At 41.5% G+C, this 14,340-nt stretch overlaps 1 protein-coding gene across 6 annotated transcripts in view; it reads left to right on the top strand.

The window, feature by feature from the left end:
- The first annotated feature begins 334 nt into the window (after window positions 1-334).
- The window catches only part of LOC133622446 (ATP-dependent RNA helicase DDX3X-like), a 39,839-nt gene continuing 25,833 nt past the window's right edge, over window positions 335-14,340 (top strand). For 2 of the 6 annotated variants that reach the window (XM_061985204.1, XM_061985202.1), the window contains exons 1-5: window positions 335-692; window positions 13,446-13,497; window positions 13,741-13,788; window positions 13,980-14,039; window positions 14,132-14,338. In XM_061985204.1, coding sequence (XP_061841188.1) covers window positions 648-692; window positions 13,446-13,497; window positions 13,741-13,788; window positions 13,980-14,039; window positions 14,132-14,338 — 412 coding nt within the window. In that variant the 5' untranslated portion in view covers window positions 335-647. The remainder of the gene's footprint in view (window positions 693-13,445; window positions 13,498-13,740; window positions 13,789-13,979; window positions 14,040-14,131; window positions 14,339-14,340) is intronic. The other 4 variants (XM_061985203.1, XM_061985206.1, XM_061985207.1 and 1 more) reach the window with 4 other exon arrangements.

Here is a 14,340-nt window from a genome sequence, read left to right as displayed (position 1 = left end):
GATGATTAACTTGTGTGATGACTGTATTATGATGATAGTATATATTTGTACCATGAATTGATTTACTTGGACCCCGACTTAAACAAGTTTAAAAACGCATTTGGGTTTTACCATTTAGTGGTCAATTGTATGGAATATGTACTATACTGTGCAATCTACTAATAAAAGTTTCAATCAATCAATCAAAAAAATAAAAAATACCACCACCATAAAACATATACAAAATCTAATAGTTATTTTGTGTTCACTTTTCAAATTTATTTTTTATTTTCTTCGCGGCTTTTATTTGGACCTTTATTTTCTCCACCATCACCGGATGTTTTCCTCTATTTTATTCGCGCGTGCTTTATCGGGCCAGCTTCATTCCCAGCTGTAGAAGAACTCGCCATCAGCTGGGGGGTTTGCATCAAGTACCACCTTGGTGGCCAAAACATCGTGTCATTTTTTTTTAGCCAACGGGGGGGGACAAAAAGTGCGTTGTGCAAAGTGTTGGATATTTAAAAAAACCAAAAAAAAAAAAACCTGCAGAGTGTCTCTTTTGTCGTGGCCAGGCAGGCGACAAAGGAGCAATAACATCACATCGAACCCCCGGCAAACAAAGAGGTCCTTTTCTCAACGTCAACATTTTTCCCCCATATTCCTTAGTGATGAGTCATGTGTCCGTCGAGAATGTCCACGGTCTAGAACAGCAGGTAAGTGGCTCGTTTTCTTAGTTGCTTATGGCGTCATTCAGGGGGGGAAAAGTCTTATAACGCTGTTAGCACACCGGCTAGCCAATAAAGGACCGCTAGCAGGATGCTAACGTGCTAGCTATGGGTGCGCTTCAATCGTTCACTCGCCTGACTTGGGTGAACGACATTGTTATTTCCCACTTTAAATGTCATATTTTAACACACTCCACTTAAGCATCCCGTGTTGTGAACATTATCCAGCTCGGAAAATGTGGCATTTGTTCAGCGCGGCTGAAAAAAACAAAAAACCTCGGCCTCCCGCGGCTCTGCCCGGTCAGCAAATGAAACGCACCCCATCCGCTGTTATCTCCACTGCGTTTGTCTCGCAGCTCGACGCCAACATAAAATGGAGGCGCAGCTCGTGGAGTTGACATCGTTAAAAATGTCTCCTCGGACGACTGTACGCCGCTTTTTTACACTCTTTATTTCGTGGCCTGTACGTGTTGTGACCTGAATTTAAAAAAAAAAAATGCCCTGCGTCACTAGCGACGTAGCCCAGTGTTTTTCAACCACTGTGCCGCGGCGTGGGAGATGATGTCATTTCACCTATGTGGGTTAAAAAATATTGTTTTGCAAACCAGTAATTATAATCTGCAAATAATGTGCCGTTGTTGAGTGTCTGTGCTGTCTAGAGCAGTGTTTTTCAACCACTGTGCCGCGTAGTGTTTTGATTGATTGATTGAGACTTTTATCAGTAGGTTGCACAGTGAAGTACATATTCCGTACAATTGACCACTAAATGTTAACACCCGAATAAGTTTTTCAACTTATTTAAGTCTGGGTCCACTTAAATTGATTCATGATACAGATATATACTATCAGATATATACTATCATCATAATGCAGTCATCACACAAGATAATCATCCATCCATCCATCCATCCATCTTCTTCCGCTTATCCGAGGTCGGGTCGCGGGGGCAGCAGCCTAAGCAGGGAAGCCCAGACTTCCCTCTCCCCAGCCACTTCGTCCAGCTCCTCCCGGGGGATCCCGAGGCGTTCCCAGGCCAGCCGGGAGACATAGTCTTCCCAACGTGTCCTGGGTCTTCCCCGTGGCCTCCTACCGGTCGGACATGCCCTAAACACCTCCTTAGGGAGGCGCTCAGGTGGCATCCTGACCAGATGCCCGAACCACCTCATCTGGCTCCTCTCGATGCGGAGGAGCAGCGGCTTTACTTTGAGCTCCCCCCGGATGACAGAGCTTCTCACCCTATCTCTAAGGGAGAGCCCCGCCACCAGGCGGAGGAAACTCATTTCGGCCGCTTGTACCCGTGATCTTGTCCTTTCGGTCATAACCCAAAGCTCATGACCATAGGTGAGGATGGGAACGTAGATCGACCGGTAAATTGAGAGCTTTGCCTTCCGGCTCAGCTCCTTCTTCACCACAACGGATCGATACAGCGTCCGCATTACTGAAGACGCCGCACCGATCCGCCTGTCGATCTCACGATCCACTCTTCCCTCACTCGTGAACAAGACTCCGAGGTACTTGAACTCCTCCACTTGATAATCACATTGAATTATTTACATTATTTACAATCCGGGGTGTGGAGGAGGGGAGGGTTAGGTTTGGTTGTTATCATCAGTCAGAGAGAGAGAGAGAGAGAGAGAGAGAGAGAGAGAGAGAGAGAGAGAGAGAGAGAGAGAGAGAGAGAGAGAGAGAGAGAGAGAGAGAGAGAGAGAGAGAGAGAGAGAGAGAGAGAGAGAGAGAGAGAGAGAGAGAGAGAGAGAGAGAGAGAGAGAGAGAGAGAGAGAGAGAGAGAGAGAGAGAGAGAGAGAGAGAGAGATCAGAAGGCATAAGAAAAAGTATCTGCATTTGATTGTTTACATTTGATTATTAACAATCCGGGCAGGGCGTTAGTTTAGGGTTGTAGCTGCCTGGAGGTGTACTTTTATTGCGGTTTTGAAGGAGGATAGAGATGCCCTTTCTTTTACACCTGTTGGGAGCGCATTCCACATTGATGTGGCATAGAAAGAGAATGAGTTAAGACCTTTGTTAGCTCGGAATCTGGGTTTAACGTGGTTAGTGGAGCTCCCCCTGGTGTTGTGGTTATGGCGGTCATTTACGTTAAGGAAGTAGTTTGACATGTACTTCGGTATCAGGGAGGTGTAGCGGATTTTATAGACTAGGCTCAGTGCAAGTTGTTTTACTCTGTCCTCCACCCTGAGCCAGCCCACTTTGGAGAAGTGGGTAGGAGTGAGGTGGGATCTGGGGTGGAGGTCTAGAAGTAATATGACTAGCTTGTTCTGGGATGTTTGGAGTTTAGATTTGAGGGTTTTGGAGGTGCTGGGGGATACAGTCTTGTGTGCTGTGGAAGATGATCTAATTTCACCTATTTGGGTTAAAAATATTTGTTGCAAACCAGTAATTATAGTCTGCAAATTATGTGTTGTGGTTGAGTGTCGGTGCTGTCTAGAGCTTGGCAGAGTAACCGTGTAATACTCTTCCATATCAGTAGGTGGCAGCAGGTAGCTAATTGCTATGTAGATGTCGGAAACAGCAGGAGGCAGTGTGCAGTAGTGATGGGTTGATGAGGCTTCATGAAGCGTTTCGACACATTGCAAAACTGTATTGATACTGTGTCACTAAATACTGACATCTGCTGGACATTAAAACTCAGTGGCTTAGTGGTTAGAGTGTCCGCCCTGAGATCGGTAGGTTGTGAGTTCAAACCCCGGCCGAGTCATACCAAAGACTATAAAAATGGGACCCATTACCTCCCTGCTTGGCACTCAGCATCAAGGGTTGAAATTGGGGGTTAAATCACCAAAAATGATTCCCGGGCGCAGACACCGCTGCTGCCCACTGCTTCCCTCACCTCCCAGGGGGTGATCAAGGGTGATTGGTCAAATGCAGAGAATAATTTCGCCACACCTAGTGTGTGTTTGACAATCATTGGTACTTTAACTTTAAAAATCCCTACAGGCAACCTATGGACCGACTCAACTGACACTGATTTTATGACCTAGTGGATACAATAATATAAACCAAGTCATTGTATTTAATTTAGGATTATTTCGTATCTTCATTTAAATAAAAATATATTTTTATCTTTTTTAGATACAGTCAATAAATAATGTGAACATGTATCATAACATGGAAATCTAACAGAACGTGTTGTGAATGAGAATGCTTGTGGACTGGGAATTTTATTTTATTTTTTTTACACTTTTATTTAAAAAAAAAAACAGTTTTTCCAACGTATTACATTTCAGACGATTTCTCTTCTTAGTTATTATTTCTCCGGCTGTAGAAAAGACCCGTTCACAGGGCACAGAGGAGGCGTCAGTGCAACACAGTTCGCGTATCGGTCACGTGACCAAAACAGCTCATGATCGGTCATGTGACTTTTTAAAAGCGGTACGCACACCGACACAGGGTTTTGCTCTATGAGCTCGACGCATGCGCCGATGCATCGGTGTTGCCGGACCCATCACTAGTGTGCAGGTAAAAAGGTATTTAATGCTTAAACAAAAAATAAACAAAAGGTAAGTGCCCCTAAGAAAAGGCATTGAAACTTAGGGAAGGCTACGCGGAACAAAACTAAAACTGAACTGGCTACAAAGTAAACAAAAACAGAATGCTGGACGACAGCAAAGACTTACTGTGGAGCAAAGATGGCGTCCACAATGTACATCCGAACATGACATGAGAATCGACAGTCTCCACGAAGAAGGATAAAAACAAAGTAGATGCGGGAAATATCGCTCAAAGGAAGACATGAAACTGCTACAGGAAAACACCAAAAAAAGAGAAAAAGCTACCAAAATAGGAGCGCAAGACAAGAACTAAAACACTACACACAGGAAAACAGCAAAAAAACTCCAAATAAGTCACGGCGTGATGTGACAGGTGGTGACAGTACACCTACTTTGAGACAAGAGCTATAGTGATGCATGCTTGGTTATACTTTAAAGTCATATCCAACAATTGTGAAAACGACTTTTTACTGTCAATTGAGTTTAGTTTTTTAACGATTTCTGCTGGTTGTGTGCCTCCGCATTTTTTCAACGCAAAAAATGTGCCTTGGCTCAAAAAAGGTTGAAAAACACTGGTCAAGAGCTCGGCAGAGTAACCATGTCATATTCTTCCATATCAGTAGGTGGCAACAGGTAGCTAATTGCTTTGTCGTGATCCCAATATGCAGAGCACAGCGGGAGGCAGCGTGCAGGTAAAAAGGTATCTAAGGCCCCCGTTTACACGAAGCCGTTATCCAGGGTAAATCACACCTAACCATATCCGTGTCCACACACAACAATGCCACCGTTTAAGGCCCCCTCCGTCCGCCGGCACAACGCGACCTAGTACACATGCGTGGAAAATGCGCACGTCATAGTCGCCTCTAGTGTTGCTTTGTGTGCAAGTTCTTAAATTTAACTTATCTGAACAATATCCATCCATCCATTTTCTACCGCTTGTCCCCTTTGGGGTCGCAGGGGGTGCTGGAGCCTATCTCAGCTGCATTCGGGCGGAAGACGAGGTACATAGTGTTGTGGTATTTCAATTAACTGGAATCCAAAATTGTAGTGAATCACACCTGAGCCATCATAAATTAATCAAATCTGTATTAAACATAGGTCTGGGCAATATGGCCTTTTTTTTAATATCTCGATATTTTTAGGCCATATCGCGATACACGATATATATCTCGATATTTTGCCTTAGCCTTGAATGAACACTTGATGCAGATAATCACAGCAGTATGATGATTCTATGTTTCTACATTAAAATATTCTTGTTCATACTGCATTAATATATGCTCATTTTAAACTTTCATGCAGAGAGGGAAATCACAACTAAGTCAATTTACCAAAACTGTATTTATTAAGCAGTGGCACAAACATTCATGTCATTTCCAAAACAGAAAGTGCAAGATTGTCAGACATTTTAAAACAAGCTATGAGTGCACTTATGTGCATGATGATATTAAGATAACATATCAAAACAACACTAAATTAAAGTGCACTTTTTGTACAGAACGCCACTACAATAGTTTAAAACAAATAAAGTGCACTTTTGTGCATGATGTCACACAAGATACTTCATCCATCCACCCAAATGCATAATAGGAAATCAAATAGTAAATGTCCTTCACTATGTGGTAGGTTCCTGTGGACGTTATCTCCTTCTGTTGTTGACTATTTTTTTCTTACGGTGTTGATCTGGAAATGGTTGCTTTGGCATTTTGTGGGTGTGGCACCGGCCGGAAATGTTGACATGCGGAGTTTCAAGCACTCTTCATTTTCTAGCGGGTGACTTTTCAAATGATGCTACAAATAAGCAGTGCTGCTTCTTTTTGTAGCAACGCTTTTGCCGCATACTTGACATATTACTGTTGTCTGTTCAACATCTTCCAGCTTGAAGCCAAACCACCGCCAGACAGTGGACCCAGTGCTGTTTTTCTTGGGAATTAATTCTTCCTCCATTTGTTACCAGATTCACACCTCTCTCTCGTACTACCACTCGCACCACTCCGCTAGCACCACAGCTCACGTTAGCCATGTCTCTACCTCTCTGCTCCGCGAGGGCGTATGACGTTGCACGCGCGACAGTATGTGACGTATGTAACAAGGTGTGCTTGTTTTATCTCTCTGTGAGAAGGAGAGATAAGAAAGAGTGAGAAACGCCTGTAGTGTAATGCCCGCAGCTAAAAGCAACTGCGTGAAAACGTATACTCGAATATCACGATATAGTCATTTTCTATATCGCACAGAGACAAACCCGCGATATATCGACTATTTTCGATATATCGTCCAGCCCTATTAAATATATTATATTAAATATTTGATGGATTCGACAAAACTGTTGCAATAGCAGAATCAATGTCAGCATACGACTCCTCGCTGCGTGCCGCCATTGTTGTTTGAATCAAACAGTCGCTTCTGCGCTACGTCACATCTATGAAATCCCGCCCTGCGATCCTGGTTCATTATTTTTTGCTTTCTTGAAGGAGTTTGCATTGCCCTCGATCCCAGATCCTTGTGTGGAGTTCAGCGAACTACAAGGATCTGGTGAGAGTCAGGTGAAAGACTTGCAGCGTGTGGAGCAGAGAAGGCGTCCACAAAATACATCCGAACATGACATGACAAGCAACAATGTCCCCACAAAGAAGGATAGCAACAACTCGAATAGTCTTGATTGCTAAAACAAAGCAGGTGCGGGGAATAGCGTTTAAGGAAGACATGAAACTGCAACAGGAAAACACCAACACAACAGGAAAAGCCACCATTATAGGAGTTCAAAAGAAGAACTAAAACACTGCACACAGGAAAACAGCAAAAAACTCAAAATAAGTGATGCGTGATGTGACAGGTCGTGACAGTACACCTAGTACTTTGAGACAAGAGCTACAGTGATGCATGGTTGGTTATGGTTTAAAGTTGTATCCAACAATTGCAACAATGACTTTTTACTGTCAACTGAGTTTTGTTTTTTAATGATTTTTGCTGGTGGTGTGCCTCCGCATTCTTTCAATGGAAAAAATGTGCCTTGGCTCAAAAAAGGTTGAAAAACACTGACGTAGCCATCCCGCTGTGTCTGCTTAACCAGCACACAGTTTCCATCCATCCTTTTTCTACCGCTTGTCCCTTTTTGAGGTAGCGGGGGGTCGCTGGAGCCTATCTCAGCTACATTCGGGCGGTAGGCGGGGTACACCCTGGACAAGTCGCCGCCTCATCACAGGGCCAACACAGATAGACAGACAACATTTACACTCACATTCACACACTAGGGCCAATTTAGTGTTGCCAATTAACCAATCCCCAGGTGCATGTCTTTGGAGGTGGTAGGAACCCGGAGGGAACCCATGCAGTCACGGGGAGAACATGCAAACTTCACACAGAAAGATCCCGAGCCCGGAATTAAACTCAGGCACACACACTAACCCCTGTTCCACCGTGACTAAATGTACCAAAATTTAGTTTCCTCATTGCTTGGATATCTCTAAATTAATTAAATAAACCGCAATGTGGCTGAAAGCTAAATCAATTAAATAAACCGCAATGTGGCTGAAAGCTGTATCACAATGTCAGTTTTTATATTGATCGGTATCGATAATTATTGGTATTTTTTTTTAGACCTGTGAAATTTATGGTCCAGGGGATAAATATATTACATGTCAACATTTTTATTTCAAATGTAACCGTTCTCTGATTAAAATCCCCTCAGTTATCAGGGCAAAAATGAAAGGAAATGTCAACAACCATGGAAAACAATGTAAAAAAAAAAAATCACAATGAACACTTAACAATAACTTCTTAAAATGAAGGTGCAAAAATAAGGAATATGTAAGAAATGCTAAATAAAGTATAACAAAATAGTGTGAAAATGTAAACATAGAGAAACCTGAGGACAATTTTTTGCGGGTTTACTGCCAGGAAGTAACGTGGTTTTGTGTACCATTCACTTTGGTATTATTCTTATACAAGTATGGGAATTAATTTATGTTCTGTAGTAATTATTGAACCAGATTATTATTTTAAAGTAGCATATTTGTTATATTTTGTTATTTACTTTATTTATACAGTCTTGCACTTTAGTTCCTACCTGTTTCCACACATCTGAATAGGAAACGGACAGGGGTTGAAAAGAAAACATGAGTGCGGCGAAGGACTACGATCTGTTTGAAAAAATCCCAAAACTGCCATATTGACTTTTACTGTTTTTACTGCCCTGCGTCACTCGCGACGTAGCACACCAGTTTGGAGGCTGAAAATGACTAAATGTACCAAATTTGAGGTTCCTCATTGCTTGGATATCTCTAAATCAATTAAGCAAACCACGAATCTGCACTTTTTGTTGCTGTTCATTCGGCCTCAAATTTGAACTTTTTAAGGTAAAGGCAAGTGTTGCCTTAAAGGAGGGCTCATATTTTAGGGCAGTGTTTTTAAACCTTTTTTGAGTCAAGGCAAAGTTTTTCATAAAAAAATTCAGAGGCACACCACCAGCAGAAGAGTTTAAAAAATAAAACGCCACCAGATTGTCGTGCCTTATTTTGAGTTTGTTGTTTCCTGTGTGTAGTGCTTTAGTTCCTGTCTTGCGCTGTTATTTTGGTGACCCTTCCTGTTTTGTTGGTGTTCTCCTGTAGCAGCTTCACGCCTTCCTTTGAGTGCTATTGCCCGCACCTGCTTTATTTTCGCACTCAAGACTATTTAAGTTGTGCATACGCTATCCTTCTTTGTGGGGACATTGTTGATTGTCATGTCACGTACAGATGTACTTTGTGGACGCTGTCTCTGCTCCACACGCTGTAAGTTTTTGCTGTCGTCCAGCATTCTGTTTTTGTTTACTTTGTAGCCAGTTCAGTTTTATTTTTGTTTTGCATAGCCATCCCTATGCTTCAGTGCCTTTTCCTAGCGGGACTTGCCTTTTGTTAATTTTTGGTTTAAGCGTCCCATACATTTTTACCTGCACGCTGTGCTCTGCATATTGGGATGACGACAAAACATTCTCGACGCGTTCCGACTTCTACAAAGCAATGAACTACCTGCTGCCATCTACTGATATGGAGTATTACGTGGTTACCCTGCTAAGCTCTACACAGCACTAGACAATGGCACATTGTTATAATTATTGATGAGCAAAAAATATTTTTTGGACCAATTAGGTGAAGTTGCATAAATTCCCACAGCACACCAGACAATATCTCACGGCACACTAGTGTGCCGCGGCACAGTGGTTGAAACATACTGTTTTAGGGCACCGAGGCAAGTTAAAAGGGCACCAAGGCAAACATTATTTTCTTTCCAGGCAGGGGCTCCAAAGCATGCATGCATACATAGTTTTTTAAAATTCATTATTAATATAAACTTGTCAGCTTTTTGTCATTTCATGATGCCTTTATCTCTGTTTACCTTTTGAGAGAGGGAAGTATTTATTATTATTATTTTTTTAAGTTATGTACATGTAGGTGCTGTATCGGGACAGATCCATTAAGAGTTTGAGCAGACATATGTCGTATAGGAATTAACTACACACAATAAAACATTAACAAAATTATGTGTTAAATGATTTTTAAAGTAATACCTTTTGTGACATGAATTTTTTTTATACAAAAAACATGGCGTTTACTTTTTGATATCAAAATAAAACACAAAGCAGTTTGGCTAATAAAGATAAAGTCTAATAAACAAGATGTGTTCTTCTCTAACGCCCCCTTGTAGTTCAGTACAACAGTTTGGCCAACAACAACAAAAAAACAGGAGTGACAGCGTGTTTCCTCACCTCATTAACTCTGTCACAGCAGCTGTATTGTCAAAATGAAAGCAACATCATATAGTTTTTCTCCTTCGCTGTATACTTTTAGTATGGGGACAAGTGTATCCAATATTGTCCACACCTGTCTCCATCTAACAGCAGTGCGTTCTTAAACACATGGAGGGAAGCAAGGGAAAATGACTGTAGCGTCCCGGAAGAGTTGGTGCTGCAAGGAATTCTGGGAATGTGTTCTGTTGTGTTGCAGTGCAAATATTCTCCCGAAGTGTGTTTGTCATTGTTTTTTAGTGTGGTCTCACTATGTGGCACATATTTATGACAGTGTTGGCGTTGTTCATACGGCCACCTTTAGTGTGACATGTAGGTCTGTTGAGAAGGTATACTCCGAGGGTTGACCTCTAGAGCGAGATTTACGGTGTTACTACACAGTCCGTTTGAAAAAAATCCCAAAAATTGCCATACTGACTTTAACTGTTTAATCGACAATTTCTTCGCTCTCTGCAGCACTCATTTTTAGTTTCACTTCTCACTCCATGCAGAGAATCAACAGCGAAGACAGCAAGTTGGCACAACCAAACTTGATAGTTGATACTGTTGTGCGATTGGCTGTTTAGCGTGTCTCTTCCATTGCTCACAGATAACTTCCTGTTTTGCTAGTTTACCAGACCGTGAGTGCCTTTGTTTATGCAACCAACCAGTCTTCATTCTTTCCGGTTTCTTTTGACCATAAAAAAATATATATACCGGTATATAGAACATTTTATCAAACACATTTTTATTGCTATCAACTTCGTGTCTATCGCGATACATATTTTTATGGTCTTATCGACCCAGGCGTAGTATCATTTAAAAAATATGGCAACACTGCAAAACAAAATTTGGAAGTTTAAATGGGTTGACAAATACAAAACCTAGTGCGTTTTTTAAGTAGGGATGTAACGATTGTCAGGATATTAATTTAAGGCCACGGTAATAACATTGTGGTATTGTCCTAAAAAATGTAAGATAAAAATTTTATAGTGTGTAAAATAAAGTAGCAGAAACGTTCAGAATAAACACACTTACTGTAATTGAACACAATATATTTTAAGTGCAAATAGTTGTGTGGGAACATCCACTGTTTTGAGCAAATATAAAAAAAAACTTAGGAGTTGAGTGTCTTTTAAAGTGACAATGTAAACATCAAGTGTAATAAGTGTAAAACAGTAATGTTCAGTTTAGTGTCGTACAACTTTTAATTTCTGAGAAGCAGTGGACTTTTATTAATATTATTTTTGAAAATGCTGTTCCTCAGAAAAGTGAACTGACAATTTTACTTTTAATCATTTAAATATCTCACTAACTGATGCATAGCCTTGCTGGCTTTAAATATAATTTCCGGGTAATCATTTCTCAAGTAGCTTCTCATATTACGATGTCTTTCGCCAGTAGGCTTTGAAACGCTCGAGACGATAGTGATGTGCTTTGTTTTGCAGTACCCTGACTTGTATTACCTCCGCAAAAGAGATAATTTTTTTTATCTGGGTTTATGTTTGTTCGCAACTTAACTCAAAACTTTATGGAGGGATTTTGATGACATTTCCTGGAAATGTGCAGAAAAAAATCCTCTTATTTACTACGAACACACTTCTTCCGCAGGCTTTTTGGTAGATAAAGTTTATGTTCAAACCGGCCAACGCAAAAGCGGTAGAAAAAAAACTACACTCACCAAGTTTCTGTTTGATACCATCACACATCTCAGCGTTATTGTGAGGATTTCGAACCCGTAATACTGCGGTATCTACAAAACTGTTACAGCCCTAATTTTAACACGATGAGCAAGGTACACAAACAGGAAACACATCTTATAGCCAGCCTACTATATAAGTACTACAAACTCAATTTGTGCCTGAACAGGGTTCATATATTGAAGCAAATTTCTCCATAAAACTGTGTAAACATAATGAGTTCCAGCCTTGACAAAAGTCCATATTTTAGTAAAGGTTTGTAGACTTTGAACACAATGTAAAGTGCGATACAGTACTGTGTATCAAACTGATTTAAGAAGGGGGTGATGTATCAACTTTCTTTTTATAAACAAAGCCAAAACAGCTGAACTTTATTTTTTTGCACGCCCTGCTTTCACAAACACCCACACACACACTGTCACTAGCCCTGTGGTGCACTCACAGATTAAAATCACACAACTCCTTAACTTTAGCAGCCAGGTTGCTACAGTGCTTAGGAATAGAAAATAGAATCCACTTTACTTTGTCGGTTAATATTTTTTCCATGCAGTGAAAGAAAGGGTGGGGGGTGGAACTGTCAACAACGCTGTGGATATTTCCTGAATATTTCAAACCAACTTCACTTATCTAGAAGTTAGTTAACGTACCACTGATAGTCACACACACACTAGGTGTTTTGAAATTACTCTCTGCATTTGACCCATCCCCTTGTTCCACCCCCTGGGAGGTGAGGTGAGCAGTGAGCAGCAGCAGGGGTCACGCTCTGGAATCATTTTGGTAATTTAACCCCCAATTCCAACGCTTCATGCTGAGTGCTAAGCAAAAAAAAAATGCTGTAAAAAGGCTATAAAAAGCTCACAAAGTACCAATTAGCACAGTAGCTAACGACAGCACTGCTCTACTGACTGAATGAGCACTGGAGATCGATAAGCCCGCCCACGCTGCATGTGCTGCCCGACACAAAATGGCTTTTAATAGATTAAACGTTTGTACAACACGTAGATAAGGGTTGCACAACAAAGCATAATTCTATTCAATCTGTGGTTCGTAAATTGAAAAGGTCGTATAATGAGGGGTTCCTAAATTGAGGTTCCACTTGTATGAAAATGTGACCAATAGATATTCCTGCTAGCGTCAAACTAGTTCGCTAGCTAATAGCGATTTAAGACTTTGTGTTCCCTTAGCGCAACAACCTAATTAACAACTAATAAGGAGCTGAATATTTATAATTTGACATGGAACGCACAAGAGGTCCTTAATCTGTAACATTTTTGATACCACCATTTGAGAAGGGGCGTAAGAACATTAGTGCCCCTTTTTCCTCTATGAAACATATAGAAATAGTACTATCTTCTCTTTGGAAAAATGTATACCAATGCTTTCAGCAACTACAAATATACGACAGACAAGGTAGTCATAATTCCCACAAGTTTGTGTGTGTAAAAGTAAAACATTTGTTGTTTACCGCCTGGTGGAATCAAACTAATTTAAAAACTACCCCAAGGCAGCTTTGGCTACAAATGTAGCCTACCGCCATCAAGGTGTGGATGTGGAGTGAAAGAATGATGGGTTCTCACTTCTCTGTGAAGTGCTTTGAGTGTCTAGAAAAGCGCTACAGTATATAAATCCATCCATCCTAATTAATTATTATTATTATTTATTATTAAGGAGCTAAATACAGATATATCTGCATTCACATCCCCGCTCCTGACAACTTTTGTTTATTTACACCTTTGGCCAAACTTGACTGTTGAATTTGTGTTTACCTCCTCAGCTTGCTGTCCTAGACTTGACTGCAGCGGACGGACAAGGTGGCGGCACCAACAGTAAGCGCTTCCTCCTCAGTCTTATCTGTAAGAGCAGTTGGTAATCGCAAACCTAGCTGATTGGCCGTGTGATGCCATAAAAACATAGAGAGAGCCACGTGGGTGCATGAAGGGGCACTGTGAATATTGCAAAGCACTGCCACATCTGTTGCCTTAAGCAGCAGTTGTTTGGGTTTTGGTTCGCACCTAATTGCTCCATGTAGCATTTATGAGAATGATGCTCATGTCTTTCTGTGTCTGCAGGACGATACATTCCTCCCCATTTACGGAACAACGATGGTCCCAAAAATGGTGAGACGCATCGATTCAGTGCTCATTCATGCTCCCAACAAAGCCTGCTAAATTGTCTAAAAGTAGCTTGCCACTTTCTACGGCTTTCATTTGCGATTACAAGCACTCAAAGGTCGCCACAATATAATTTTGTGATTGTTAAAAAAGTTATAATCAACGAGGGCACTGATGAAATACTGTTTTTGTTTTAGCAGGAAATGCGTTTGTTGCTGCTCGACAGGGCGGTTACACCATCGCTCCTGCCGCCGCCTGTAAGTGGGCCTTCTCTAAAGTTGAATGTGTGCTCCGTAGTGGCTTGTCTTACTTATAGTAATCGGTTTGGTCACTTTTGTCCCGCTTGCAGTCGGTTGGGATGCAAGCCGTGGCAACTTTGTCAACGGCTTCCATGACAACCGCATGACTGGCGGCAACACATATAACCGTGGCCCACCTCGCATGGAGCGGGGCCGAGGGGGCTTGGCTGGAGGCGGCTACCGTGGCAACAGGGGCGGAGCCTTCAATCCCATCAACACTGCTCAGCCGATTGCTTTCGGGTTGTACGAAAACAAAGGT

The sequence above is a fragment of the Nerophis lumbriciformis genome, linkage group LG23 (genome assembly GCF_033978685.3).
Source record: "Nerophis lumbriciformis linkage group LG23, RoL_Nlum_v2.1, whole genome shotgun sequence".
Classification (NCBI taxonomy): domain Eukaryota; kingdom Metazoa; phylum Chordata; class Actinopteri; order Syngnathiformes; family Syngnathidae; genus Nerophis; species Nerophis lumbriciformis.
The sequence above is the reverse complement of the archived record's forward strand: the minus strand, read 5'-3'. Positions and strand labels throughout refer to the sequence as shown.